Raw genomic sequence first — 25,107 nt, forward strand, 5'->3', positions numbered from 1 at the left:
TCAATGTGTAAATCAGAGCAAACCAAAAAGGAAAATCCAAAGAGCAGATGCGTGTGAGCGATTCCAATAGTGGACTTCAAATGAGCAAACGCTGCCAGAGGAACCTACGCAGCAAATGTTCCAGCACCCGCAATGATCAGAAACCAACTCCAACACAAAAGAAGGGAAGGGGCAGGGATCCAGCCAACCATGGTGATGTGGGGCAGGGGAAGGGAATGCAGATGGGGGGAAGCAGGGGAGGCTTTTCAGGAATTGTCCTTTGCACAGCCACTGGCTCTGTAAGCTTCTTGGTGAGCTCATGGATGCGGTGGTCTAAGCTTCACCGCTCCAAGAGTGCAACCAGGTATGGAAATGGGAAGTACTGGCTCCTCTTCCTGCTCATGGCGGGTGGATGATGTTCCTCCTACAGCACAGCCTGCAGATGGCCAGTGCTGCTGTCCTCACCCTCTTCCATCTGCAGCACAGGCTGTGCCAGCCCTGCCACAGCCTTCGCTGGGGATGTCGTTACCTTTTGTGATGGATGGGGAGGCAGAAGATCCTCTTGCCCCTTCTCAGACTAAGTAAAGGGAAGCAATTTGCTGCTGAGACTGACGCCTCCTGACCCTGGTTCACCCTTGCAGTCTGCACCAGCACTCCACTGTGCCGGTATGGATGCACTCAGCACTGCCAGGGAACAGACTTGTTCTCCAAGACACCCTGGAGGGTCACGCTGCATCCGGCTGAAGGCACATCTCGGCCATGAATGGGGCTGAGCAGCACCTCTGTTTTCAGTCTGAAGTGCGATTTGCACATCCTGCTCCAAGAGGGGCAGCTGGAGCTCTGGGAAGAGCAGGGATGCTTCCCATCCTCCCCTCTCAAACAGCTACGCTAGAAAACGAGGTGGAAAAGCGCTCCGTGCTTTGCTCATCTGCATTGGATCATGTTTCTCCGAAGGCTTCCCATGCTGTCTGCCAGCCGATCCCGCTGCGAGTGACAGGGGATAGGCAAGGGCAGCAGCATGCTGAGAAGCCCTGGGCAGTGCCCCCAATGAGGACAGGAGTGGAGAAGAGATGGAAGCCAGGGAGAATTTCGAGCCCCGTGGGTGTTGGTGTGTGACAAAGCAGCGGCAGTGGCAGCAGCATGGTCAGATACTCTGAAAACTCAGCACAGAGATGGCAAAGCAAGCATGACATCCGCAGTTTTACAGTGACTTCTGGAGAGATGCTGCCTCCCCCAGGCCTGGGGACAGGATGAGTCTGCAGAGTGGGCATTTGAGCCACCACTCAAGCAGGGCTCTCCTAAGCTAACTGGGCCTTTGGTGTAGCCACCACTCAAACCAGGCACAAGGAATCTGGCTCAAAATAGAAGGGGCATGGGGGGAACAAAGAAACCCTCACAAAACCAACCCCAAAGTATTCTGGAGCCTGCCCTGGCTCCATTTTAATCTGCTGAGGACCAGGGCAGGAACTGCCTCCCTGCTCCTACTGTGTCTTGCTGTCCTGTAGCCCATTGCACCTGGACAACGATTTCTCCTCTGCTTCTCACCCTGGACTGGAAGGTGGCTGCCATCCAGCCCAGTACCACAGCCACAGATGCACACTGGGGGTGTTGGAAGAACTGGTCCTGTCTCTGCCCACGTGGGAGGGAAAGGCCACCCTGGCTGAGAGCCCAAATCAAATGAGTATCATAAGCACTTTGCTCAGTGTCCATCCCTCTGCCTCTGAAAGTTAAGGGCTGAAGAGGGCAGGAAGCACACCTTGAGCTGCAGCATTAAAGCTGAACATGACTCAGAACTTCTGGCAACCCAACAGAAGCTGCCTCCAGATCCCCATGGATTTCTCTCCCTGACTTCTTTCCCCCTGGGCTGGAGGCAGCACAAAGCTGGAGGTTATTTGCTTCAGAACACAGCAGCTACATGAAACCCCATGTGGTGAACGCACAGGTTGGAAGGAAAAATACCCACAGAGAACCCCAGCAAGAAAAATAATCCCAGATCCTCTTTGGCTCCGAAGTCATGGAGCAGTATGGCATTCCCTCTGTATGGGAAAGGCCTGTGGTGCCAATCTGGAATGGGAGCCACATTCCCCCTGAAGGCATTTCACAAGTTTCCTTCATAAAAGCTCCAGGAAAACTCATCGATGTGACCAGCTCCTGCCAACCAGTTCTGCCTCTTTGCTGGGGGCATCCCCACCTCCACCCCGCTGTGAACGGCCCCTGGCTGTGAGCACATGGGCACTTGTCTTGTTTCGCTGCTGTTAAAGACAGAAATCTCCTCATGGGATCGATTTCTGGGGCTCTTTAGAATAAAAGAAGACCAGAAACCTCGGCAGGGATGAGAACTTTCCTGGTCAAAATGCCAAGTGCATGGGGGCTCCCAGTGAGATCCAGGAGGAGTCTGATATGAAATGAGCCAGGAGCGGCACCGCTGCGGCAGCTGCAGCAGCTTCCCTTTTGTCTGCTTTAATTCAATAACTCTTTGGAGAGATGAAGGGAACCGACTCACAGGCTCCTCTGCTCAGTGGCCTCCTGGCTACCTGCAGGGCTGCCACCCAGGGAGCAAGGGGGGCAGAGGGACCATTGCTGTGGGCTGAGGGTCAGCCAAGGATCAGTGCAGCTGGAAAAGCCACACAGACCCACTCTGTTCTCATGAGAGGGCTAAGGGGAGGTGGCAGGTGGACTGGGACAGTATTGACAGAAGCAATCCCAAAGAGATCAATATGTGGATTAAACTATTCAGAGAAACAGCCCAGCCCTCCCATCTCTGAGCACAAGCTGCAACTTCACATTTGTCAGCTCACATCTACCCCCTTGTCCAGCATTAAAACAATAAAATCAAACCCACCCAGCAAAGCTGGGATCTTGGCTTCTAATGGGATGAAGTCTTTCAGAGGCAGTCTCATCTAACATTTCAATCACTTGAGTCTCTCTAATCTTATCACAAAAGACTTGATTCTCTGTGCAGCAGCCAACTTGCCAGCAACGTCACCCTAACATCTGTTCCACGGGCCAGAGCCCATCTATAGCTGCAAAGCCACTGTGCCTGGATGGCCTTCTGCATGAAACCAGGGTGTGAGGATGACCATGGACAAGGCTCTGGTCTTTGTGCTCCTGGAATAACCTGATGCCAAGGAACCTGCCACAGATGGGAAATGGCTCTTTCCTCGTCGGACATGAAAAGGTGCCTGTGTGGCTCTTTCCACACAAAGACAGGGGCTCCTCAGCTGCAGCTCTGGCTTTTCTCTTTCCCTGCTTTAAGAAGCAATGGACACAAAAGCACAGGCACACACACAGCGCTCACACATCGGGACACAAAGATCACTTCCTGCCCCTGAGGGGCATTTAGCCAAGCTTCGGAAACAAAACATCTTTGACAATGGGGGAAAAGGAAGCCTCAAACCCGAGGTCTTTCTCCTGAAACAGCAAGAGAGACACAGAAGGATGGGCAGTCTCCCACGCTGCTACCTGGGGCTCTATTCTGCTGCTGCTACCCTTGTCTTGTGAAAGGCCTGTTGTTTGATACTGTAAAACTGGAAGCGCAGTTCAGACAAACAGATGGCACAGAAACGGGGATGAGATGGGCAAACACTGCAGGAATACAGAGAATTTGGCAAAAAATAAGTATTAATAACAGGAACAAAACAGAACTGGAAAAGGAAAGCGACAGAAGAGAAAAAACTAATAATGGGGGGGAAATGAAACCAACAGGAACAAAAACACACAGGAACTAACTTTCAAAGTCAAACTCAGGGTCACTGAGAGGGCTGCTCAGACCAGAATCTGCAGAAAACAGTAAAAAATAAATAAATAAAATATACACTTGTTTAAAAATTTCATGCTAATAAAACAAAAAAACCAACATAAATCTGAAGAGGAAAAGAAAGTTATTTTTGTGCTGCTCAGGCTAGGACACGATACCAACATGTGCTGGGCTTTCCCCTCTCCGAGCTGCAGAGATGCTCACAAACACTCCCATGCCCACCCCCCCCCCCTCTGTTTGGCTGCTGGGGACACTATAGAGGCTCTGCTGCTGGGTCCTCTGGCTGAAGAAGAGCCTACAGGTCCTCTTCTAAACCACAATGTATAGCATTCAAATTCCTTCAGTTCAGACAGCACTTCCCTACGAGCTGCACCACAACCTCTCCATCACCACCAACGCACTCCAAGCTCTGATCTTCCATTTCCATCTTCATCCAACTCTTTGCAATATTCTGTGGGAGGCAGTTGACAAACTCTCCCAAGCCCTTTAAAACCTCTCTCTGCTTTACAAACTCTAGAGCAGAGTCAATGAGCTGGATAAAACTCTTAGGTTAGGTAAACTCATAAAGGAAAGGTGACATCTTTCTAAAGCTAGACTGGACAAAACCCTTTAGGGATGTGCAGACCTTTGCCCACCAAAGCATTAGTGGCAGGTCTGCATGTCTGAGCTACCTTTTACAAGCCCCTTAGACCAGAGGTACAGCATGACCAAACCAGCAGGGTCAATGAAGGCAGACTCACTCATCTGTCCATCACTTGGAAGCACCCTCAGCTGACTGTTACCCTGTGGGGACAGGGGGAAATACCCAGCAAGGGAAACACATGGAACAGCATTTCCAGCTGCTTCTTGGCACCCAGGCTGACCTGGATGGCCACAACCTGCTGTCTTTATTTTGATCTCAATGTAGATTGTACCTGGGGGCACTCAGCTCTTTCGCTTGGGTCTCATGTCACCACCTCAAGCTCGCAGAAGCCAACCTGAACACTCCCAAAGGGAGCTCCTGTTTTCATCCAGTATAGAACACTGAACCCAGAGAAACCCAAACTGGTGCTGAGCTGCAGCTGGGAACACTCAAAAGGTCTCCAACACCTTCAGACTCTCCTGCAAGAGCACCACTAAGAGCTGATTCAGGGACCTGCTGCTGAACTGCTCTGTGTTCAGTCTCTGTATACTGGATTGAACGTTATCCTATCCCTTCACTGAGGCTCAACCATTCCTAAGCTTGGGCTGATACCAATGGGTTGTTCCTAACTCTTTTTGATATAAAACCCTCGGCTCAGTGCTGCCTTTGTGCTTCCCTCTGGGTACCTATTGACCTACCAACCCTACCCTAAGAAGACTCAGACAATGCTAAGGACAGGACTGAGATGGGAAGGGCAAACAGGAGCTGCAGAAACATTACTAACAAGCACAACACAGCAAAAAAATACAAACAAACTGAAAACAACAGCCAGCCCCCAAAAAGCACAATAAATTCCCTTCCAAATCCTCAAGCACCAGGAACTCGGAGGCAGAGGTGGGTACCAGAGTGCAGGCACTGCCAAGCATCTGCCTGTGTGAGGACATGCCTGCACTGGGCTGGGTCAATGGTGGCTTGCAGAGGTGTCATGCAGGCAGCTTGGACATGCATGTGCATGGGACACGTGTGTACTAAAGGAGGGTGCTTCGAGCTGCTCTGCCCAGGAGTGAAGTGCAGTTACACGCCTGCTCAGCGGCTGTTTGCAGCAATGGGGTCTGCATGAAGAGAGGAGATGTTGCCCTCAAGCAACCCGCTGAACCCCTGGGGCAGGCCTGGCTCCTCCCCACAGTGGGTTGGCATGTATGCAGACAGCACCAGTGCCAGATGTGCCTGAAGCCCTGGGTGCTGGGGAACATGCCACGCTTCATCTCCATCACCCCAGGGTGTGGCAGCACTGGTGGTCTGGCAAAGCTTGGCACGGCCACGGCTCCTGCAGCTGCACACTTAGCTCAGAATGCACCAGTTTAGTACGTGGGAAAGCCCTTCTTCCTGCATTGCCAGTGCTGAGTAGAGGCTGTGCAAGGTCCTTGAGGTTCCCCAGCAAAGCTTTTGTTCAGCAGGCTTGCTTAGCATAGACAAGGCATGAGGTTCTTTGGCTGCATCCTGGGTGTCAAAGGCAGCACTGCAGCAGCCTTCCCACAGGCAGGAAAGGGCTAAGGAAAGGGCAGTTGCTCCACTGCTGCCTTCCCAAGTGAGAAAGGCTGGTTAGCAGCTGGTTACCTGGAGTCTGGAAATTGATGCGCCTCATTTCCACGGGGTCCTTTGGGTGGTGCGGGGTGATCTCCGCGTTGTTCAGGAGGCATTTTGTCCGCGGCTCCGAATCCTTCCGTTTGCTTTAGGAAACAACAATGATAACAAAAGAACTGAAAAAACAACCCCAAAACCCCCCCAGACAAAAGACAAAGCAACTTATGGGCCTTTTAGTCCCCTTTGTCTTTTCAGCTCCTCAGGCCATGTTGAGACTTGAGCATAGCTCCCACAAAATCAGGGTCGGATGCAGCCAAGGATCTAAGGTACCTAAAATGTCTCAGAAAAGGGATGAGGTTTGGAGGGGTTTCAGTGCTGCACTGGATGGGTTCACATCACCCCAGCAGCTTCTGGGCAAGCCTGGAAGTTCCTCCTCACAGCAGCAGCAGCAGCACAGGAAGGAGCAGCTGAGGTGTGGGAACTCACTCCCTGCCTCCTCTGAACTCTGCAGAGCTCAGCAAGCAGAACCCTTCCAATGCTGGCCAAGCCATTCCAGCCTGGAAGAGTCTGAGCCAAAACAATCATTTGGAAAAGTACACAACCTTCTGCCTGTGACCTTGGCCATCAGGTCCTGCTATTGCTCTGCTGGCTTGTTTGGAGCTCTCGGTGCCTTGCTGCATACAGAGAAGTCAGAGCAGTGGTTTCCAACCTGTTTTGAGCGGCAGAACCCTAAAGATCTGGGTTCAAAAACCAGTGCAGACACATCCTCACCCATCACAGCTGGGCCTGCTGAGATCTGTCTCACCTCCTTGCCAGAAGCTGAAGCCTGCTCCAACCTGCCAGCTAGAGCTGCACATCCAAGTGCTTCTGACTATATTTGCCTCAGAACAGCAAAGGTTAGCGGAGGCAATGAAAAGTCTCTGCTGATGTGGCTTGCTCTCCTTGAGAAACATTTGGAAGCAAAGTCCAGTGCTGGTCTGGAGCTCTGACAACCTCTAGCAAGAGAACAGTGCTGGGAGCAGAACTTCTCCAGGGCACAGAGAACACATCCCCATAGCCTGAGGCTTGCAAACACTGCCCTAGCCCTTCTTTAGCAAGATGGCTCTAGAGCTCCTCACCTCCTGCCTGGGTTGCACAGAAGCCTCCTGCCTGCAACAGTAAGGGCAACTACATAAGCAGAGAGGAGGTTATAGAGTACGACTTTATCTGTTTCTTAATGTCATTAATAGCCAGAAGAAGGGACATGAGCTCTGCATGGGGCAGCATTTTGGAATAACCCCACTTTGCAGCTTGGGAGCAGTTTATTTTTGCCACAGTTCTGAAACTGCTGTTAACAGCCCATTGGTTAAACCCATCAGCTACTTCCAGTGAAAGCTCTCCCAGCCTTGGAAATGGCTTGAAATAAGGCTCATTTTTACAGGCATAAACGAACTCTGTCAGAAGTCCCTGGCTAATGGGGCAACAACAGCTTCTGCAATGGGGTGAGGCCAGCTCAGCTGGGGAGATTCTGCTTCCAGTATGCCAGTGGCTCACGGACAGCCTGGATGGAGCAGTCAGACATGGAGAAAACCCACTTTCACCTCTGACTGCAACACAAATGGGTGTTTCTCTGCTCCATTAACCCAACGTTTTATGAGCCATTTACTGTCACTGCTGCTCAGCTTGAGAAAGGGTCATTAAGTCTAGGACTGGACAAGCAGGAGAAAGCTGGCCTTTTCCTTTCTTTTTCTGCCCTGATTCAAACATGGCCCCATGCTAGTCTGATGAAGGCTTTCTGTTAGGACTGATCTAGTGGTAAGAACTGTACCAGCAAAGCCCCACCATGGACAGTAAAACACGCCCTAACACAAAGCAAGAAAGAACCTCAGTAAAGGGCAAATCTGATGCTCTTACCTGTCTGGTTTGCTGTCCAGGAAAGCAGTAAGTGGAGAGAAGACAAGACAAATGTTCAGGTTAGAAAGGACTTGCAGAAGAAAGAGGAAGCAGTTGCTCAGCCCTAACCCTGATAGCACAGGTGGGACCAGCAAAGATCACCCAATGCAGATCAGTGCTGACAAGCACCAACAAGGATCATGTGTGGCCCTGCCCCCAGAGTACTTGGCTCAGGTGCTGGGATGTGACACAGGCACGTGTATAATCAAACACACCTGTGTAGATGGAAGATGGAGCAGGGTTAAATGAGCTCCCTCCAGCCTTGGTATGAGATATCTCAGACAAGGATACCCCTGCACTGGACACAGCTTCCATCCTGCCCCTTGGACCTATCCTGCTCAGCATCTGCTTCCTCTCCAGTTCTCTTTCATTGCACAGTGTGGCCTGTGTGTGCTCAAGGATCCCCCATTCTCATCCACACACCATGAGCTGCTCAGAGAGCCAAGGAAAGGGAGAGATTTCCAGGGGTTGTTCCCTCCTCTCTCCTGCAGACTCAAGTTACAGCCCTGCTCTCATCTCCCAACTCCAGCTGAAAACCAACTGGAGAACAAGGGAGGTCTCTGCAGCTCCACAGCACAAAGGTGCTTTCTCTGCATCACCCCCTCCCTGCACACACAGAGGGGAGCCCGAGGTTGTGGCTGAGAGCAGGTCTTCTGAAGGAGACAGGCACGAGACCTGACAAACTCATTGCCCACTTGCCACAGCAGACTAAGACAAGCACAACTCTACTGAGAGTGCCACTGGGTAGACTCTGAAGCAGCAAGTCCCTGCAGCCTACTGCCAATCTCTCCTGCCCCAGTCAGACCCTTCCATTACAACATTTGTGCCTTAGGGCTCCTCTCTCCTTGCTGGTGGATTTGCCCTCAGCTGACTACAGGACCAAGGAAGGAATTCCCTTCAGGGGTCAGAGCTGGGGACACTCAGAATGGTCAGAGATGTGGACAAGAAGCATCTCTTACTTTTTGTAGAGCAGGATGGCAATGACAATGCAGATGATGAACACAACGGCCAGGACGGGCCCGATGACCCAGATCAGCCCTTCCTCTCCATCAATGATGGGCTGTGGATCGGGGTTGTCCAGCTGGATGGGGTCAGAGAACGGACTAGCAGCAAAAGTCTGGAAGACATGAAAGATTGTGGAACCCAGTTCAGAGACGGAATGGGCACTGAAAACAGTGGGCAAGCATACAGTCTTTCACAAGAGGAAGTGCTAGAGAAGATGTGAGCTCTCTGCAGCACAAACCAAATAACAACAGAGAAATGGTACTCTTCATCCTATAGAAAAGACTCTTGCCTGTGAGCATCCGTATGACAGGTATCTTCCTCCTCCAGTGGTCCTGGCAAGATACAGCACTGAAAGATCACATTCATTTGATGTTGTAGACTGCCTTGTGTCTATGGCTTACCTGGTCTTGTAGCTAGGAAAGTGCTCTTAGAAAACCAGTTGACTCTGACTGTGTTCCACATCCCTGAGCCCTCTCCATACCACAAACACACAAACCCTTTTTCCAAGCTTTCATGGAACCATCTGGATTTTGACAGTCAGATGGATTACAGAGAAAGAGGGAAGGGATTAAACCAAGAATTAACGCTTAGGAACAGTCTGGTCTGGTGACTGGAAAAGCCCAACCCTTACACTTAAATATAGATTAATAAAATACAGTATGTCTCCTCTGCAGGGAGAGGAGAACCGGAGGCACATTCAAACCCATCTGACTCCTAGCTACTGAGCACTGCCTGCTTGTTCTTCATGACTGCAACCATCTCCCCACCGGAGGAAGGATGCAGAGACAGAACCTACAGAAACCAAAATGCACAGAGGTCTGGGACAGGACAAGAACAGGAGATTTGGGCTCTGTGTCCTTGACCTCTATCAGCTCTCAGCAAGACTGAAGCAGTGCTGCATACTTGGGAGCTGCAGTGCATCCAGGCTGTTGGGAGATGCAGGACCTTGTTCTAAAGCACAAGCTGCAGTAATCCGATTGAGAATCCCATTCAGAAGCGTGTCAGCCTAATCCTTTAATATCAAATAAACAACCAAATATTTATTTGGGGAAAAAAAACCCTTCTGAAAACCCTTAATTTCAAATAGCTCCCTGCTACAACTCCACAGGGGGATTTAAAGACAACAAAGTATTAGACTGCTTCCTATTGTGTATGTGGGAGGAGGCAGGTAAATATTAACCCAGTTGTTTTCCTAAAGCCAGACAGCACCACTGAAGGTGCTGAAGTGGTACAGAACACATGGAATTTGCCATAAGAAAATGCTCCCCTCTCTGCTTGGCAAGGGACTTAGGAATGCCCAACTTAGGTGCCAAGTGCTGCTCACAAAGCAGGATGCCCAGGGGCACTGCCCTAAGGAATAAAAGGACAGGCTGTACAAGAAATCACTCCTTGGAAAGGGGTTTGACTTCAAGAACTCTGAACTTCAGTGTAGCTCTGAGCTGACACTTCAGTCCTCTCCATTCTGGACTCCAATCTGCAGCCACAAGTGGAGCACATCCTGCTTATGAGGACGGCCAAAATGCAGCAGCAGTGCACAAAGGCTCGCATCACCTTGGGAGAGCACATTTGCTGCATGCAGACCCCAGCACAAACAGCTCCAAGAGCCACATTCAAAAGCTGCACAGCTGGACTGGAAGGACTTTACAAAGAAAGCAAGCTTCAAGCTGTGGAATCTGGTGGGAGAGAGGTATGGAGAATGCCAGGAGGATACCAGGGTCCCTGGTCAATAGTGGGCACAGAGGGACACCTGAAGAGGGCGAGAGAAAGCAGCAGCACTTACAGCCTCGGGCTCCTGGAGCACAGCCAGGATGAAGATGACGTATTTCTGCCCTGGCTCCAGGGCTCTGTTCTCAAAGTTGTCATAGTGCTTCATGTCCCCAAGGACGAAGTGGGAGGGGAGGGAGCGAAACCGGGCAGCGATGTAGGGCTTGGGGAAGTCCAGCTGTCGGGAGTGACGCAGGCTTCGGCGGCGGAGCCTGGCAATGTCCTGCACGAGCTGCAGAAAGCAAAGGAACACTGAGCCCTCATGCCTTCAGCACCACCAAGGGAGCAGGAAGGAAGAGCCAAACCATCCCACTCAGATACCCCAAAGCCTTCCCAGGCTCTCAGGTCACCGTCCCATCCATTGCAGCTCTCTCCCTGCAGCTGCCTTCAGTCTCACCCACACTCACCTCCTCCAGGTCCATCTCCTCCGGGCTGCCCAAGGGGTTGAGGAATTGTCCTCCTCGGGACTTCCTTAGAGGCACCACCACAATGTAAAAAGCCCTAAGAAATGGGAATAATCAGAAGAAATAGAAGGCATTACTCTCCTTCTACAAGCCACAAGAAGAGAGTGCACACACTGATTTGGAAGGCTGCGTTTGCCCAAACAGCCCCACTGGCTCAACCCAGCAAGCCCTTGCTTTTCATTTAGCACTGCTGTTACTGCTGCTCCTAGAATAAGCTCGGATCCAGTGGCAGCCCCATTATGACAGCCCCTTATTTACTCCCTTTGCATTTCTCTGGCATCCCCTGTTAGAGCTGGGAAGTGGCTCCAAAAGACAACAGTCAAGAGGCTGAAAAAGCAGGGAATGCCCCCCTGTAGGGCCCATGTGGCCTCCCCTTGCAACACAAACTGAGTCCCACACATCTGCAGCTTAACAGAAACCTACTGGACAGGCACCGAGCTCTTCACATCTGGGAGAATCACCATCACGTTGCCATCAGCATCAGGTTTATAGGTCACCTCTGGCTTCCTGGACAACATGTCAGCAGCGGTCCAGGCTGCCACGTTCTGCTGCAGCCCACCCATGCTATTGCCCCGGCTCATCAGGACGAAGTTGTAGAACGTGCGGGGCTTCAGGTTGGTGATGAGCTTCTTGGTGGTGCGGCCGTCCACATCCACGTTCAGCCCGTTGTACTGGATCTGCGGGAGGCAAAGAGGCACCAAAGTTGTCCCAGGAGCAAGGCTGAGACTGCTCGAGCAACCAAACTCCTTCTTCCTTCCTCCCCCAGGCACCAGAGCTGGTGCAGACACAGGAATAAAAGGATGTAAATGGGGGGGTGTCTGTCTCTTGTGCCCACTGCAGGGTCCCCAGGCACAAAGCAGATGCAGGTCAAAGCCTTGGGACTTCTCTGGGAGGAGGGATTTGTGGTAACTTGCCTAGGGCGGCAGTGATTTGGTAACAGAGGTGGGAATGTGACCCAATAGCCCCGATTTCCAGATCACCTCCTTGATCGAACAGTGACTGACCATTACCTGCCCATACCTGAGGCAGGAATCCTGAATTCCTGCCTCTTACCATCTCTTATTCAAACCAACAGACAAAACTGCCAGGAAACTGGGAAGAAACACAGTTCTGCCTCCTCCATTGCACTTGCCTTGTATGGGGTGGGAGAGTTGTAGTTCTCAGGGAACTCCCAGCTCAGAAGGACAGATGTCTTTGTGACCATCTTCACCTTGAAGTTTTTGGGTAAAACTGCGGAGAGAAAAGTGAGGAGGAAGGGGAGAAAGGAGAAGAAAAGGCAGCAGAGGGAAGGAAGAGCAAGAAAGAGAAGGAAGAGAATGTCAGGCACTGGCAAACGGGCCTGCCAGGCTGGGTCTGGCTGCCACTGCAGGAATGGAAGCACTTGCTCCCTCCTCCACACTTTGCTTGAGTTTTGCCAAGATCCATCTATCTCCCTGTGCTCCCTATCCCCGTGCCTAACCCCAGGGAGGGGTGAAAGAGGGATGTGTGGCTTTGCCCACACACTTATGGGTCTGGGTGGCTGCTGCAGGAACGAGGTGCTGGCTTTCTGAGCATGCTCAAGTGAGGAAACCCATCCCAGGTCACGTCCTGAGGATTTGTGATGGTTCTGTTTTCTTTTGGCTGGTTGCAAAAGCTGAAGAAAATGCTCTTCCCACCTGTACAGCGACCGAGCCCCACTTCAGGTGCCAGTGAAAGAAGGGTGTCCGGACTTAACTTACAAGAAAGTGGTAAAAGGGACTTACCTGGCACAAGGCAGAGAGGAGCTGAGGGACTCAGTGGGAAACCAGAGTGCTTTGCATTTACTCACGAGCCTGGCTGAGCCTGGCTTGACCTCTCCAGCTCTGCCTCCTGGCACCAGCCCCGCTTACAAGGGGAGAGAGGGAGGAGAAACCGGTAAATCCTACCTTGATCCAGCTGGAACGTCCGATACTGGACAATGGGGCTGTATGGCCCGGGGCCTTTACTGGTGTGAGCCCGGATTTTAACATCATAGGCGGTGTTGGGTTTGAGGCCGTTGAGGGTGTAGGAGTTCTCTGGGGAGGGGGGCAGGTCTTTTTCCAGCAGGTTGCCGGGAGAACCGGCTTCCCGGTAGGCCACGGTGTATTTGACGATGGCTCCGTTCCTCTCGGCCAGCACGGGCGGGAGCCAGCCAAACTGGACCGACATGGAAGTGATGTTGCTCGCCTCGAGGATTTGGGGGTAACCCTTGGGGATGTCTTCAGGGGTGGTGAGTTCCTGCACAGCTTCCTCCCCAAAGCCAGCCCGGCTTTTCACGGCCAGCTTGAAAACATACGTGGCGCCTTTGTGGATGCTGGGAGCAGTGTACTTATCCTCCAGGGCTGTGAACTCCAAGGTAGCCAAGGGATCAACATCCTTGCGGCCAAACTGGAGCCGGTAGCCCATCACCTGGCCTTCTGCATCCAATGGAGGCTCCCATTTGACCAGAAGAGTGTTCTCCTCTGTTTGGTGCACAGACAGGATGGGCTTCCCTGGGACTGGGAGAAAAGAGACACCTTCTGTCAAACACAAGACAGGGCTGCTGGTGAGGAGATGCAGACTCCTAAGCTGCAGCAACAGGTTCCTTAAATCATAGAATCCCAGCCTGGTTTGGGTTGGAAAGGACCTTAAAGCTCCTCCAGCTCCAACCCCTGCCACGGGCAGGGACCCCTTCCACTGGAGCAGCTGCTCCAAGCCCCTGTGTCCAACCTGGCCTTGAGCACTGCCAGGGATGGGGCAGCCACAGCTTCTCTGGGCAAATTCTCAGCTTGACTCTGTACTTCAGTGTATCCCCTTGTAAAGTGAGCTCTGCTGCCCATCCATGCTACCCGTGGAAGGTCTCTATCAAGTTCAGGAAAGGAGGTGAACTGCCAGTGTGAGGCACTGGCATTTCTGGATTTCTTTTCTCCCCTCTTTTCAGGATGGAAAGGTCCCTCTGTCTCCATTAGACAGCACAATTCATGCAGAAAGACACTGGAACAGACTGGCTCGGGCTGGGAAGTCCAGAGCAGCTGAGGGTGAAGTAATGAAGGATGGGAAAGGAAGGCTGGGCAGCCCCAGGTTCTGAGCAGCAGGCACAAGGCCAGCTAAGTGGTACAGAAAGAAGGAAGCACACAAGAGAGTGGAAACAGAGGCCCAAATCTGTGCGAGGCAGAGGGCAGGGAGAGTTGCTGTGTTTTCAGTTAGCTTCCTCCTTAACCTGTCAGTTAGCTCCTCCACACGTGGGGGGATACTGCAGCTCAGCAGTACTGTGCCTCTGCCTAATGAGCCCTGGCACTGCCCAACTGCTAAGCAAGCCCACAGCCACAGTTAAATGACATGTGCAGGCCCAGAGGCTCCTGAAGCTGGAGAAACCAGAGCATTAATTCCAGCAGCTCACGCGTCATTTCCACTCAACTCCACTATCAGAGATCTAATTTCCTTCTCTCTGCCTTGGCATTTCTTCTGGTTGAACAGGAGGAGGAGAGTGGAGTTAGGAGAGATCTTGGCCCACTCAGGCAGCACAAGTCCAGGGTGGGAAGCTGCAGTATGGCTAAGGAAGAGAGCAGGAGGGAGCTGGCAGCGAAGGATGGGGATTCCGACAGAGTCAAAGGGGGGAAACCACTCCGCCTGCTGCATTGACTGACATCTGACCACAGGGATGAAGGGCTGTCTCTGAAACAAATCACAGCATCATAGAATGGTTTGGGTTGGAAAGGATCTTAAGATCATCCAGTTCCAACCCCCTGCCATGGGCAAGGATGCCAAAGGATGGCTAAGGAGCCAGTGCTGGGAGAGCCTCCCCTGGAAATGCTCGGAAAGACATTAAAGAAAAAGGCAATGCCATTACCTTGATGTTTCAGTTTTATCACAAATGTTACTATTATCAGCTGAGCTCAAAAATACTACATTTGCACAACAAATATTATTTGGAAGAAAGAAGAGAAGAAAGTGAAGGGGGGGCTGAAGTGTTTTATTCTGCAATTGGTTTGGACAGTAAAGGAGAAAACTGGATGTATTACTGTATTTAAATTCATCCCCTAGCCCTGAATGATAAAGAAAGAAATCTTTCCTCACAGAAGCTCTATTGACTCAACACTGCAAAAGGGGTAAGAATGTTACAGAGCCATTTGAAAGATTTCTTTTAAAATGGCTATTTCAAGTTGGGGGGAAATTGAGTTTTGGGTAATAGCTGCTGTGCTGGAGAAAACATCCCTCTGTGACTGATCACCTGCACTGCAAATCCTAATGGGGAGAGATGAGGGAGGGTGACAAGAGAGAGTGATGAGGGAGGGAGGCAGAGAGAAAGGCTCTGGGAGAGAAGAGCGGAAGGGGGAGAGAGCCTTGGGAAGAAGGAGATGAGAGAACCAGGGAGCTTGTGAGAAGAAACATGGACAAAGCCAGAGGGGGAAGAAGAGTGAAGGAAAAGGCCTCTGACAGCACATTGACACTACAAGGCTGAGGACAGGAGCCTGGATGCTGACATCCAAAAGTACCCTGCTGTCACATCTGCAAGAGCTGGTGTCCTGGAAAGCAACCTTGCCCTCTTGTGTACTGCTCTCCAGGCAGGAGAGGCAAGAGGGCAGAGAAAAGCTGAAATCCCACTCCCTTGTCTGAACACAACATAAAATGAGATGAAGATGTGAGTTAGGGCAGGGAAAAGGCAAAGGCAGGGAGGGCAGCTGTGGCTCCAGCCCTGGCTGCTTCAGGCCAGGGCTCCTGAGCCCTCTCTGTCCTGTACCCTCAGCTGAGTGTCTGTGCTACCTCCACGGCCTGAGCAGAGGTTTCAGGTTAATTATGCAGTGCTGTCCAAAGGCCATTGATCCTGCAGAGGGACAGAGCAGTGTTCTTCCTGAAACAAGTGGTGATGTCAGCTTGTGCAGCTGCTGCAGGCAGGCTGAAGATGACTGCCCCCAAACTAAGAAAGAAACAGCCAGGGATGGGAAGTTAGTAGACAAAGGAAAGAAATGAAAAGAGGAAAAGCAATTCTTCTGACAGCAGGAACAAAAGAAAAGAGCATGGGCAGAATAGGCAACCAGAGTCCAACAAAAGACGAGCTGGATGAGGGACAACTCCAGATCTAGGCATCATAGTCTTCCTCCATTACATGAAGCCATTCCCTTACTGCACAAGTGGGAATGCAGATGCTGAGAGGGCAGACGGAGTGTGTACCTCTCTGCCTGCAGCACAACTGTCTGGAGGAGCTGGGATACCCTGCTTGCCCTTTGTCATTCCTCTGGTTCAGCCCTGCCATCCTGGCTTGGCACTACATCCTCTGTACTCAGGCTGGCAGATACTTTGCCACAAAGAATAGGTCAAAGGGAGGCATGGATCCGGGTGATACGTGGAGGCAGAGCCCAGGTCCCAGGAATGCTAGTGATGAAAGGGCAACACTGTCAGTCCTTTTCCCTCCACTAGTCCTGAACAAAGAGGGGATGTATATTTAGACAGGATACGAGAAGAGTGGGCAGTGTGAGGCACCACTGCCTGCCTGCTGCTTTCTGATCCTTGCAAGTCAGCACCATGACAGCAGACCTCTGGCTCTCCTGCTCCCCAGGGTACCTGTGTGTGCCAACCATCAAAAGCCTCTCAGTCTCTCCAGTGTCAGACCAGGCAGAGTCTCCTTATTTCTGCTGCACTGGAATTTATAGCACAAGAGATTACAAGCAATGAATTCATCTTCTGTTGTATTTCTGGGTGTGTCTGGGCTTTCTGCAGCACTGCCCAGAACACTGTCACTTAGTGAGGGCTACATGTGAGCAATGACATTACTACAAGCACTTCTGGCTTCGGGGCAGCATGGCGGTTGTTGCAAGTCTGCCCTTCCTGAAGGGAGTGGGATGAAAGAAGCTGAGTCTGGAGAAAGAGCTTCTTGGCTTTAGTAAACTGCTGAATCCCAGTGGTTCAGGAAGACTCTTACCTGCACCCTTCGTGGTGACCACTTTCGGTTTGCTGCGAGCCCCATCTCCCTTCATGGTATAGGCGGCTACAGTGATGGAATAGGAAGTCTCAGGCTGGAGCCCAGCAATGATCATTTCCTGTTTGTGAGATTCCAGAGGGAAATCATGTCAATATTGAGGTACAGACACACGAGTAGAGCTCTCCTCCCTGCAGGAGTCTCAGCCCTTTTCTAGCATGCAGGAACATTCACTGAATCTGAAACACAAGACACTGGGGTAGATGTGGCACTTGGCAGGAGGATGAGAGCCACGTTCCCTTAGCAAGAGGCACGCACACCCTGGCTGCAAACAGTCCCTCTGTTAACACAGCATGTCTGCAGGGCCTGCTTCGATGTGTTCTCTTCCAGATCTACCTCTCAGACATTCCCTATTCCAACACAAACTGCTTCAGCCATCAAAACGCTCTTCAAAGTGTTCCTCTGCACCAGGCAGTCTCAGAGGAGGTCTCAGTGGTTGAATGGAGATTACATTTCTCTGCCATTTCCCCCCTTCCCTTCTCTCCTCAGAGATATTTTTTAATGCCTTCCTAATATTAAAGGGATTGCTTGAACACGAAGTGCAAGGGGACACTTTCTGCTCTTGGCTAACTCCCCAGCACCCTCCTTCCTCCACCCTGCATCAGCCTCACCACACCTCCCTCCCAAGAGCTTTTGTAAGACTGGTCTCAAGAGGAGCCCTTCCAAGGGCTGTGTTGTGAAAGGAATACCCGTGCTAAATCAAACAGGATGAGAGCCTATGCAGCAGGGTTTTCTCCAAGGCCCTAGAAAGGAGGGAGATGGGAATGTTGTGCACGTTTTATGGCCTCCCTTTCCCCTCGCTCCACCACTGCCCCTTTGTGCTTCCAGTATTAAATCTCAGGGCAGCACTTGGGAAGAATTTGCTGGTCCTGTATTGCCCCCAGAGCTGAGCAGGGAGTGGAACAGCAGAACTCCAGAACGGGGGGGTTTGATCAACAAGTTTGGAAGCCATTAGCTGCAGACAGGTCTGTGTTCTAGACGTCAAGAAACCTGTTCTGCTTTCATACTTGCACCAAGTTTTATTAAGGTTTCAGGCTCGAGGCTTTGCCTTTCGCATGACTCAGTTTCTCCATCTGCAAGAGAGGCCCCTCGCTTTTTGTCATGAAAGAGACACGAATGCAATCAATTCAGTAGTGCATTATCTTGGGATCCTGCCATTCCAGGAGGGAAATGCTTTCTCCTCCTGCTTTGTAGCTGTAAGATCAGGGAAAACATTTAGCATTTTAGCAGAAGTAGCAAATGCCAAAGAGCTAAGCTGACTTTAAGGGCTACTTAAAAGGTTAAAGCGTCAATTGTGATTTAGTGCTTTGTATTAACAAATATCGAAGAATCTTGTCCCTTGAAGGGCACAAAGCACTTGTTCAAGCCCTGATAGCTCAGGACTTGTGAGGCTTTGAATTCCCAGTGCTTTTCAGCCTATGTTTTTCAGACACAACACAGAAGTGCTTGCAGACCTGCCCATCTCTAAGCATACGTTTGGGTAGTCCCAAATCCCATGTCCCATCTGCTTGCCCATGAATCACGGAGGAGAAGCAGCAGACTCATCTCTCTTTCAGAGCTGAGAGGAAAACCCTGCAGCATTGCTGCATGCTGACACACTACACGATCACAGGGGGCTGCAGAGCAAAGTGAGCAGGGTGGGGACAATGCATGGGAACACCAACAACAGGCTGTAAAACACATTGGCACTGCAAACAAAAAATAAAGGAAAAAGGAAAATACCACATCACAACAGGAAATGCGAGAGGGAAGGGACAGAACCAAGATGGGAGGATTTGTACTTTTTTACTTACGTATTCAGCAGTGTCATCTGTTTCCCACTGGGCAGAGAACAAGAGAAGTTTTGCACATGAGAATACAAGAGGGGAAAGAAGGGAAAGACAGAGACACAGCATGAGGAAGGAGTCCCTGAGCAAGCAGCCACACAAGGTCAGATGTTACCAGGCCAGCATGAAGGAAGAAGTAGAGTGGGAGAAATTAGTAGATTCCACTGTGGCCTTTGCCTGTCCTAAAAGACTTCCTAGACACAGGGAGGATGCTTGTATTTAGTTCAGTGCTGGGACAGCAGTTCATGCTCTTCCACAATAGCTATTGTCTGAGTCTGCAGAACTGCAGAAAGACAACATACACCTTGTCATAGATACACTCATCTGCTTTGTCCAGCATCACTGCTGCTTGGGATGAGACAAGGTGGCTGGAACATCCTCCCACCCCCCCCCAAACAAGAGAAGAGAGCAGGAGGTGAGCCCTTACCTGGGCATCAGCCAGCATGATGTCCTTGATCTGGGGCAGCCCCCGGGCCTCTCCGTTCTCCATGCGCACGTAGTGGACCTGGTAGCCGCGGATCTGGCCGTGCTGGCGGTTCTGGACTGGGGAGCGCCAGAACACTTGGATGGCGGTGGAGTTCAGCACCTCCACCTCCACCTTCCGAGGCGGCGCGCTGGGCACTGCGAGCGAGGCAAGAAAGGGCCCAGAGTCACTTGGGGGTTGCAGCCTGGAGCTTGTCACTTCACCTCTGGGACAGGCTGAGAGGAGCGGGAGGCTTAAAGGAGACAGCCCTCATCCATCACCGGCCTTTACTCAGTGCAACAGGGAAGTAGTTCTGAGGGATCTAATCTACGTGCATGGAAACAGATCCATCTCACAGCCCATTCTCCTACAGGCTCCTTTGTCCTCAGGTGGAAAACCCCACCTAGTTCCAGATCACAGCCTGAGGACAAAGGCCATTTCTAATGATCCTAGTCCTGCCTGTGGGATCTGAGGGTGGAGAGGATGGGGAGAAGGGCTTGCACTTGGCTCGCAGGGTTGGTGGTCAGGCTGCTGCATAAACTCAGATCAGGAAACAAGAGATGACTTGGATGAAATCTGGGCTGGGTTTACAATTATTATTAATAATAATAATTATTATGTTTTATTATTTATTATATATATTATTATTATTATTAATAATTATTAATACTACTACTAAAGGGCAGGACAGCTTCATCTATAAGAAAGCCATGCTTTCTCTGAGCAAGGCGTTCTATCCATTGGATGTGGGCAGATGCTCAAGGAAACAGGACCCATGCTGGGGCAAACTTCCTGCCTTTTTTTACACTTCTTATTTGGGATGGTGGAAATTGGGAATTTCCCTTTGTTATTTACTTGACAAATATTCCTTGAAGGCCTTTGTGTTCCCCTCACAGTGAAGGTTCACAGAAATTCCCATTTCCTCCTGGTTTTATTTTACTGCAGAAATACCAGGACAATTCAAGTCTCACTGTTCCTGTTGGTGCTAAAGTCCCTGAGCTGGGCCACTGAACTGGAGTCTCATCTGCCTGTCACTGAAGTGCTTTGGAAACTTGAATAGAGATTCTTCCTTTTCACCACTAACCAGAACTTGGACTTAAGGAGGAGCTGGGAACAAGGAATGTGTGGGAAGAACTCTTAATACGTTAAAAAGCTTTCTGGCCGTGACCATCTCCTCTGATTTAATTTCCTTGCTGCCTCCTTGCTCAGTAAGAGCATCCTTCCAGGACAAGTGGTGCAGTAACGGGTCAGAAGCTTGAGATTAAAGAACCCCCATGAAGCCAAAACCCTAAAGCAGGGAAGTGCAACTCTAGGGACCCCAATTCTCAGAGGGGGAGACGGCAGCAAAGGATGCTGCACATCTCGGACCAGAGGCTCTTTGAAGCCCCATTCAGGCTTTGCTCTTGCACCACACAAGCCATGAGCAGGGCCTCGACGTGTCCTCCCTGGTGTGGGAAAAGCCCATTCCAAGGACACGTATTCCCCAAGGGAACTCAGGGGAAAACCAGAAGAAGTGCAATTACCATCTTCATCTGTCCGGACGATAACCGGCGAGCTCTCCGGGCCCGGCCCCACCTCCGTATGAGCCACGACAGTGATGCGATACTCTGTCCACTTCTCCAGGGATTCCAGTAGGATCTGACTGGTGGTTGGGGGGATATCATTCACCTCCTTAAGCTCCGTGTCCTCCGAGTCCAGCGCTCGATAGTAGACGCTGTATCCAGCCAGGACTCCGTTTTGGCTTTCGGCCGGAGGCGGCCGCCAACTTACCAGAATGGCGGTGGATCTGGTGCTGACACATTTTACATCTTGAGGGGGGGCAGACGGTTCTATGAGGGGGGAAAATTCAGGAAGGGGAAAGGGAAGAAGGAAAAGGGGGGGGGGGAGGGGAAAAAAAACAACAAACAAAAGATGGGAAAGATAAAAGAAAAAAAAAAAAGGAAAATGGTAACAAAAAAATCTAAAATAAAACGTACAAAAATTTGGTTTAGGAAGATAAAATTAAAAGAGAAGAGCTTTTTGTTGTTGTCTTTTGTTTTTGGGTTGTTGTTGAAATGAAAAGGTAAAACCAAAAAGGTAACGGAAATCAAATGGGGCATCAAAACAGAAATGATACAAAGCAAAGGACTAAAGCAGCGCGTGGGCTAGCCAAGAGGGCTCCTGCTGCACCTGTGAGGGTGGCTGCTGCAAAACCATGCACCCAGCTTCACCCCAGAATGGCCTTTTCCTTTAGCTCCCTGTGCTACTGCAGTCTGGCACTGCCCTGGCGCTTCCTCCCAAACTGCAGGCTCTAGGATCCTGGGTTTCTTTGAAGGGATCTGTGGAAGGGAAGTAAGAAAAGGAAATCTTTTGCCAGGAGGCTTAAAATGAAGAGGCTGAACCTCCAGATGGGAGTTATTCATTGTCCATAGACTGAAGGAGGGGAAAAACACGGTGGCAATGGCCAGGATACTGCCAAGCAATGAGCCCACAGTGTGTTTTGATAGGAGGCCTTTAGAGAAGAGCCTTGCAAAGGAGCAAGGCAGGGGGCTGGGGAGGTGTTCGGGTACCCAGTGGGGTTTCCACAAGCAGCAGCAGGTCCAGCCCCCGCTGCCTGAACCCCATCAGAGTGTTTCTGGGCATCCCAGGAGGACACCTTTGGAAGCGTGATGCTACACGCTCCATTTCTCCGGGTGGCAGCAGACAACTGTCTAAGGGCTGGTTTTCAGGCAATGGGGAAGGTGCAAAGCGCAGCTTTCAAGCGCAGGGCTGCTCACTTTGGTGTTCCTGAGCTGCAGAAGGTAATTTTAGCACGCTCTGCTCAGTAGGAAGCAGGACGCCGACACCGCTCCGTCAGACACTACGTGCTGGGGCACACACTGCCATGGCACGGCCCTGCCTTGAGGTGCTGCTAGGGAGAGCTGCAGGCACACGGCTTTGCTGGTAGAGATACCACAGGTCTGAGACCCTGGCAAAGCCTGGACTGAGTCTGACACTTCTGTACCCCAGCCGGGGCACTTGAGGAGATCTTGGACCAGGCTCTTTCAATAATCACTAATTGCAATCCATCAGGTAAGCAGAGAGAGTGATGTATTGTTCCAGGCAAATCTGCAAATCCAATCTCAGCCAATGCAGTCAAACTGCAATAAATCACTTTTAACTCTCTGCAGACACTGCCAGAAACTGGGGCGTCCTTATAAGCCCCTAAAGCATCACCTGCAAGCAGCACGGCAATAGATAAATGCTGGTCACCATTTCTCACTTCTCTGTTGCTTGCTCATCAACAAAAAGCTCTTTTACTGAGGACTGATTTTCCCAAGTCTCTTAGTCCCATCCCTGAGTCACAAACAGATGTTTGGGCCCAGCTTGCTTTGAGGACTCAGCTAAATCAAGTCCCACGTTGCCCAGTTTGCACTGGAGTGACAGCCATGTGCGGTGCAGCTCTTTACTGTGGTGCTGAGCACTCAGTCCAGTAGGACATTTTGGGTGTTATCCTGCTAATTTCACGTTTTATTGCTGGATTGAATGGCAGAATGGATCCCCTATCCTCAGAGGGTGCTGACCCCCAGCCTGCAGAGGGTGCTGACCCCCAGCCCTGGCTAGCCACGCAAAGTAATACAGAATGCGTCAAACAAACAAAACCAAAAGGAACAAACTGGAAAATAAAACAGAAATCCAGCAATTTGAAACAAACAAAGGAAACCAAACATCAGAAAGGAAATCATAAGAACAAAATAATGCTGGTACAAAAAGTGACTCCTTCCAGAACATTCCCAGTCTTTACCTACCTTCCACGCTTCAACTGCTAACTTATAAGACTTTCTTACGAGAGAATAAGAGCAACTGAGCTACGAGGCCAGACCAAGCTCCTGGTGGGTTTCTGCATGTGACTGGCTTTGCAAATGCCATCCTGCCCCACTGCTGGCTCCCCGAGGTGAGCAGAGCCTGAGCTACTGCAGCAAGGGCAATTCTGGACCTCAATCTATTTTCCTTTGCTAAGCTACCTGCTAAGGAGACCAGAGAGCAGGGTGGCAGAGTCCCAAGGATGGATTTCCTTCCCCCTCTCTCCATCTGCTGTGATTGCATCTCCAGACTGGAGGCGCACTGCTCCTTCCCACACCCCTGAAGCAACTGAAATCTCTTTCAGGGTATGGAGGAAAAGACTCAACCCTCTTCCAGCACCTACCAGGATGCTGTTTGCTTCTTGTTTAACCCCCTCGGTGGCTGGTAGCATTAAAAGCCACCTTTCCTGCCTAGCCAAAGCCACCATGGCTGAGAAACCCACTGCAGAGAGGGTCTGACCTGACCTACCCTTTCCATCCTGATACTCATTATGAAAGCCCCAGTGAGCAGAGCCGGAGCTCCCGTGGGCACTTGGGTTCTGGGTTTGCACTGGCGTGGTCACGCTCTCACTTGCTCACTCACCCTCTACGCTCCAGCACAGGGACCTACTGAGAGGCCCTGGAGCGAGGCCTCCTTTGGGGATGCTTTGCACCTTCTCTGGTCAAAAAGGCAGAGTGGGTGGGTGGTGATGGGGGAGAAGGCCCAGATCCCCCCCCGGACCCTCTCCCCATCGCTCTTATTGACTACAGCACCTGGATGAGAACAGCCACCAAGTGCTGGCCGGCCATCCTGGAGACCCATCTGGGGAAGTTCATGGCACTGTGAGTTTCCTTCACAATCCAGCCCAACCTGTGTGACCCTGGAGACGTGCGTGTGCGTGGGGACAGCACTGAGATGGTGGGAGCTGTGTGCAGGAGGCGAAGCATTGCAGCCCAAACCAGAGCCTGCGAGCTCACCTCTGCAACAAGCCCCTTTGCTGGTGAGGGAGCCACAGCATAGGTGAAAGCCCCCCAGCCAGGAGATGAGCATCTTTGGCTGCTGGCCTCTGTTTTCAGCAGGCAGACAGCTCTTTGGGAACCCCTTCCCTCCCTCCCATGGGCTCCAATGGGCACGAGTGTGTGCAGATCCACGCACGTGGGGGTGAGCCTGCAGCAACAGGGTGGACTGTATTTGTGAATCCGCTTGAGACCAGCCAGTACTCACCTGAGCTGCATCTTTTACATGCTTTAAAGTTGACTGTCCAAGCCACAAGAATGACCCTTACTGACCTTGTACAATACAATGTTTTTTAACCCTTTAGGTACCATAGACTTTGTATAAGTTTCGTTCACTTTATCTACTGTGAGGAAGGGGGAAGGGAAGGAGAGCAGAGCTAATGGGTGGGGGAAACATCCTTTCTCAGGAAGGAACAGAGGGTAAGAAAGCCCCCGTTGCTCCTCTACGCCTGCACATGCAGCCTCACAGCACCCACCCTGCCACCCCTGTCTGGTGATGGATGCTTTGCACTCTGACATTTCCCAGTAGGAGAGTTGCCAAGGAGCCCTGGGAAGGTCATGGCTGGTCAGAGAGGGCAAACCTGCTCCTTCCAGCCATGAGATTCTGTTCAGTTTTACAAGCTACGTCTCTGGTACTTGAAGAGTTAAAACCCAGCTACTTCAAGAAGAAAAAGATACTTTACCTTTAGTTTAATGGATTTTACTTGGGTTATGATGCTCAGGAGGAGCCACCCTGACAGAGGGAGGTGGAAAGGGGTGTGCAGAAAGGTGTGCGATGCAGGGAGGGCTGCGGCATGCAGGCACATGCAGCTCAGCTTGGAGGGGCAGAGCACGGAGAGCCTGGGCAGGCTGCAGGAGGACAGAGGAGGCTTTGCTGCCGCAGACAAGATGCCATCGTGGTGTGAAACCGCCCAGCAAGAGACAGACAGAGCAGGGAGCCG

At 51.2% G+C, this 25,107-nt stretch overlaps 1 protein-coding gene across 6 annotated transcripts in view; it reads right to left on the reverse strand.

Moving 5' to 3' along the window:
* PTPRS (protein tyrosine phosphatase receptor type S) overlaps nucleotides 1–25,107 on the reverse strand; it is a 138,755-nt gene that overhangs the window by 14,623 nt on the left and 99,025 nt on the right. For 3 of the 6 annotated variants that reach the window (XM_034070800.1, XM_031042311.2, XM_031042312.2), the window contains exons 11-22: nucleotides 20,873–21,178; nucleotides 19,314–19,507; nucleotides 17,004–17,121; nucleotides 13,012–13,602; nucleotides 12,240–12,337; nucleotides 11,531–11,784; nucleotides 11,051–11,144; nucleotides 10,660–10,875; nucleotides 8,834–8,991; nucleotides 7,836–7,847; nucleotides 5,976–6,088; nucleotides 3,709–3,756 (exon numbers count right to left, since the gene is read on the reverse strand). In XM_034070800.1, coding sequence (XP_033926691.1) covers nucleotides 3,709–3,756; nucleotides 5,976–6,088; nucleotides 7,836–7,847; nucleotides 8,834–8,991; nucleotides 10,660–10,875; nucleotides 11,051–11,144; nucleotides 11,531–11,784; nucleotides 12,240–12,337; nucleotides 13,012–13,602; nucleotides 17,004–17,121; nucleotides 19,314–19,507; nucleotides 20,873–21,178 — 2,202 coding nt within the window. The remainder of the gene's footprint in view (nucleotides 1–3,708; nucleotides 3,757–5,975; nucleotides 6,089–7,835; nucleotides 7,848–8,833; nucleotides 8,992–10,659; nucleotides 10,876–11,050; nucleotides 11,145–11,530; nucleotides 11,785–12,239; nucleotides 12,338–13,011; nucleotides 13,603–17,003; nucleotides 17,122–19,313; nucleotides 19,508–20,872; nucleotides 21,179–25,107) is intronic. The other 3 variants (XM_034070801.1, XM_034070802.1, XM_034070803.1) reach the window with 3 other exon arrangements.

Source organism: Melopsittacus undulatus, chromosome 19, assembly GCF_012275295.1.
Source record: "Melopsittacus undulatus isolate bMelUnd1 chromosome 19, bMelUnd1.mat.Z, whole genome shotgun sequence".
Taxonomy (NCBI): Eukaryota; Metazoa; Chordata; class Aves; order Psittaciformes; family Psittaculidae; genus Melopsittacus; species Melopsittacus undulatus.